Source organism: Nematolebias whitei, chromosome 7 (assembly GCF_014905685.2).
Source record: "Nematolebias whitei isolate Nwh7 chromosome 7, NemWhi1, whole genome shotgun sequence".
Taxonomy (NCBI): Eukaryota; Metazoa; Chordata; class Actinopteri; order Cyprinodontiformes; family Rivulidae; genus Nematolebias; species Nematolebias whitei.
Window position 1 is genome coordinate 17,077,757 of NC_056504.1, and position 4,227 is coordinate 17,081,983.

At 48.0% G+C, this 4,227-nt stretch overlaps 1 protein-coding gene across 1 annotated transcript; it reads left to right on the plus strand.

Moving 5' to 3' along the window:
* Window positions 1–1,775: 1,775 nt before the first annotated feature.
* gpr27 (G protein-coupled receptor 27) lies at window positions 1,776–3,270 on the plus strand. The gene has a single exon (XM_037679307.1). The coding sequence runs from the start codon at window positions 1,919–1,921 to the stop codon at window positions 3,026–3,028; it is 1,110 nt and encodes a 369-aa protein (XP_037535235.1). The 5' UTR covers window positions 1,776–1,918; the 3' UTR covers window positions 3,029–3,270.
* The last annotated feature ends 957 nt before the right edge of the window (window positions 3,271–4,227 follow it).

The window sequence follows — 4,227 nt, forward strand, 5'->3', positions numbered from 1 at the left end:
TGGGCTATCCTTGTCCTCTCTGGTCCGGATGACATGGCGTCCCAGTGTTCCATAAAGAACTTCAAATCGTGACTCATCTGACCACAGAACAGTCTTCCATTTTGCCACACTCCATTTTAAATGACCCCTGGCCCAGTGCAAACGTCTGAGCTTGTGGAGCTTGCTTAGAAATGGCTTCCTCTTTGCACTGTAGAGTTTCAGCTGGCAACGGCGGATGGCACGGTGGATTGTGTTCACTGACAATGCTTTCTGGAAGTATTCCTGAGCCCATTCTGTTATTTCCTTGACAGTGGCATTCCTGTTTGAGGTGCAGTGACGTTTAAGGGCCCGGAGATCACGAGCATCCAGTAGAGTTTTACGGCCTTGACCCTTACGCACAGCGATTGTTCCAGATTCTCTGAATCTTTTGATGATGTTATGCACGGTTGATGATGATAACTTAAAAGTCTTTGCTATTTTACGCTGGGTAACACCATTCTGGTATTGCTGCACTATCTCTCTGCGCAACAATGGTGGAATTGGTGATCCTCTTACCATCTTGGCTTCTGAGAGACACTGACACTCTGAGAAGCTCTTTTTATACCCAATCATGTTGTCAATTGACCTAATTAGTGTTAATTGGTCTTCCAGCTGTTCGTTATATGCTCAATTTCCTTTTTCTAGCCACTTATTGCTACTTGTCCCAACTTTTTTGGGATTTGTTGACACTGTGAAATTTTGAATCAACATATTTTTCCTTTAAAACGTTACATTTACTCAGATTAAACTTTTGATCTGTCATCTATGTTATATTACAAATAAAATATTGACATTTACCATCTCCACATCATTGCATTAAGTTTTTATTCACAATTTGTTTATTGTCCCAACTTTTTTGGAATCCGGTTTGTAAGTGTGGAGTTGAATAAATCTCAAAACATATTTTAAATAAATTAATTAAGAAATAGCATCATATTGTAAACATGTCTATTTTTGTTATTAGTGGTTGTACTAACAAGGACTTAATATGGATAAGTGAAGGTGAAGGGGTTAATACTTCTCCTCACTCCTTTGTGATGTGAGCCACACAAAAAGTGGAGTTATACTTGTGCACTTTTGTATCTTTATATTTTCGTTTTCAATTCAATTCAATTCAATTCAATTCACTTCAAATATACTTTATTAATCCCAAAGGGAAATTATTATTATTTTGTATGGAAATAAACCAAACAAACAAACACATTTGTTTATCACATGATGAAGGCATGTGGATTTATTGATGACGCATTTTAAAGCGCTTTGGGTCCACGTTCATCTTTACTGAGTGTTTTTAATAAACCTACTGAGCACGAGAGACTATATTTATTTCAGCCTAGATCCAGAATATTCATGTGTGTGTGGGGGGGGGGGGGGGGGGGGTGTGCGTGCGTGTGTGTGTGTGTGTGTGTGTAAGCCACGCAGGGAGTTGGTTTAATCTGCCTATCAGCGCAGAGCTGCTGATCTGCCTGCCAACATCCTGCTGATCCCAGACCGGCCGCTCCGGATCCGAGCGGACGTGCGTCGCATTGGAAACACAGCTGGTGTGACGGAACCGAACCCTCAGCCTCCGGTGCTCCGGTTCTGTCCAGCCGGCCTGGTTCGGCTCAATGCGTCACTGTGGCGCTGCCGGGGTCTCTTTTTTCCTCCCTGACAGAGAACGGAGAGCCCCCAGCCGCCGGGGGGGAGGAGGGAGGGGGATGCGTCCTCTGAGCGGGCTGGTGCTGATGCTGCGAGGAGGACCGAGCTCGAAAGCACGAGACAGAAATGAGGGATAAAAAGAGGAAGAAGAAGAAACGGAGTGGTTTGGTTCTGGTTTCATGTTTTCCTTCCTGGCTTCTTGTCGGTGTCGGAGGTGCAGGGCGGAGGATTTGATGCGGGGAGAGGGGCACGCGCTCTGCTCATGGCAAACACAAGTGAGTTCGGGGAGAGCAGCTCGTCCCTCCAGAACCACGCAGCGTGCGCGGTCAAGCTGGCCTCGCTGGCTCTGATCACGGCCACGAGCCTGCTGGGGAACGTGTCCCTGTCGCTGCTGCTGCTGAGGGACGCCTCCCTGCGCAGGGCTCCCTACTACTTCCTGCTGGACCTGTGCGCGGCAGACGTGCTGCGCGCCGCCGTGTGCTTCCCCCTCGTGATGGCGTCGGTCGGCGGCGGCTCCGCGTGGCCGTACGGAGCGCTCAGCTGCAAGCTCGTCGCCTTCCTGTCGGTGCTCTTCTGCTTCCACGTGGCCTTCCTGCTCTTCTGCGTCAGCGTCACGCGCTACATGGCCATCGCGCACCACCGCTTCTACTCCAAGCGCATGAACCTGTGCACGTGCGTGGCGGTGATCTGCATGGTGTGGACCCTGTCCGTGGCCATGGCCTCCCCCCCGGTGTTCGACGTGGGCACGTACAAGTTCATCCGCGAGGAGGAGCAGTGCACGTTCGAGCACCGCTACGTGCAGGCCAACGACACACTGGGCTTCATGCTCATGCTGGTGGTCATCGTGGGGACCACCCACGTGGTCTACATCAAGATGCTCTGCTTCGTCTACGACCACCGCAAGATGAAGCCGGCCCAGCTGGTGCCGGCCATCAGCCAGAACTGGACCTTCCACGGGCCTGGAGCCACTGGGCAAGCTGCAGCCAACTGGATCGCGGGCTTCGGCCATGGGCCCACCCCGCCCACACTGGTGGGCATCCGGCAGGCCTGTCACCCCGGCAACAGGAGGCTGCTGGTCCTGGACGAGTTCAAGACAGAGAAACGCATCGGCAAGATGTTCTACATGATCACCCTGACCTTCCTCATCCTGTGGGCTCCATACATCAGCGCGTGCTACCTGCGGATATTTGTGCGCGGAGCCCCCGTCCCGCAGCTCCACCTGACCGCCGCCGTGTGGCTGAGCTTCGCCCAGGCAGGGGCCAACCCCATCATCAGCTTCCTGTTCAACAAGGAGCTGCGAGTCAGACTCAGGGCCTGTTTCTCCTGCTGCCTGGGGACACAGACCCCCATGGAGCCTTTCTGTGTCATATGAACCCCCCTTGAGCCAAAATACTGCCAAAGACTTATTTATGTGCCCCTTTTAGAATGGACACTGGAGGGCCCCCCAGGATAAGATGGGACAACCTCTTCATCATCACTCATTGTGCAGGGCTGTGCAACCTGCGGCTCTGGGGCCACACCGTGGTCCCTCTGGAGCGCTCTGGACCAACATGGGAATGAACAATATTTAAATTTACAGGAAAACAAATTTATTTGTTGAGTCTTTCTGATACACCAAGACTTCGAAGGAGCATCTTTGGGTAAAGTTGAAATGAATGGTCTCAGGTTTAAAGGTACTCATTGAAAAGGATGAGGATAAAGCTTATCCTTTAAACTAAGTCCAACGGTGCAGTAATTTTCCACATATACTGATAGGCAGTTCTGAAATGCAGGTACGCACTCGGTGTAAACAAAGTGCATAAGATCGACCTCCAGCAGGCTGTTTGTCTGTGGACGTAAACAAACCAGACAAGCAAAGTATGTGGGAGGAGAATGGAAATATAAAAGTTTTAAATGTGGGGAAAAGTCAGTTTACTGTTCCAACTTCTGTTTTTGTTCTTCATACTTTATTCAACAAGTCGGATCGACCAACACCTTCAGACCCACTCAGATGTTGTGTGGACAACCACCATTGTGGACCTGTTTTACAATGAGTATCTTTAAAAGATGAACTCTTTCAAGCTGCGTTTTTATATCCTACAAACTGCTCTGGTTTTTATCTTAGCTCCAACATTTTGCTTTATTACTTTAAAATGGGATAATTGTAATAATTATGTTCCACAAATGTACGAAGACTTGAATCAAGTTTAGTGTTAAGATTTTTATCTAAGGGAGTCTAGAAAAAGACGTTTCTTTTTTTGTTGTTGTAAGAGTTTGGGCTTTTTCTTTGTTTTAAAAGTACCAGAAAACTATCAACAGTTCCAGAGGTTGTTGTATATTGTTACAAACTTGTTGTTTTATTTGTAGTAATTACAAAACATCTACTGAGTTGTATTTTAAGTATTTTAAGTTTCATGTTCATTTTGCAGCCTAATGTTGAAGAGCAGAAAAGGCTCCTTTGGTTGGGAACGTTGCAGTTCTCTGTATTAATCCACACCACGCTTTAGATTTCCATCCATCTATCCATCCGTCCATCCATCCATCTATCCATCCATCCATCCATCCATCCATCCATCCATCCATCCATCCATC

Coding starts and splice junctions, on each gene's coding strand:
- gpr27 (XM_037679307.1), top strand. CDS start 1,919: ATGGCAAACACAAGTGAGTTCGGGGAGAGCAGCTCGTCCCTCCAGAAC.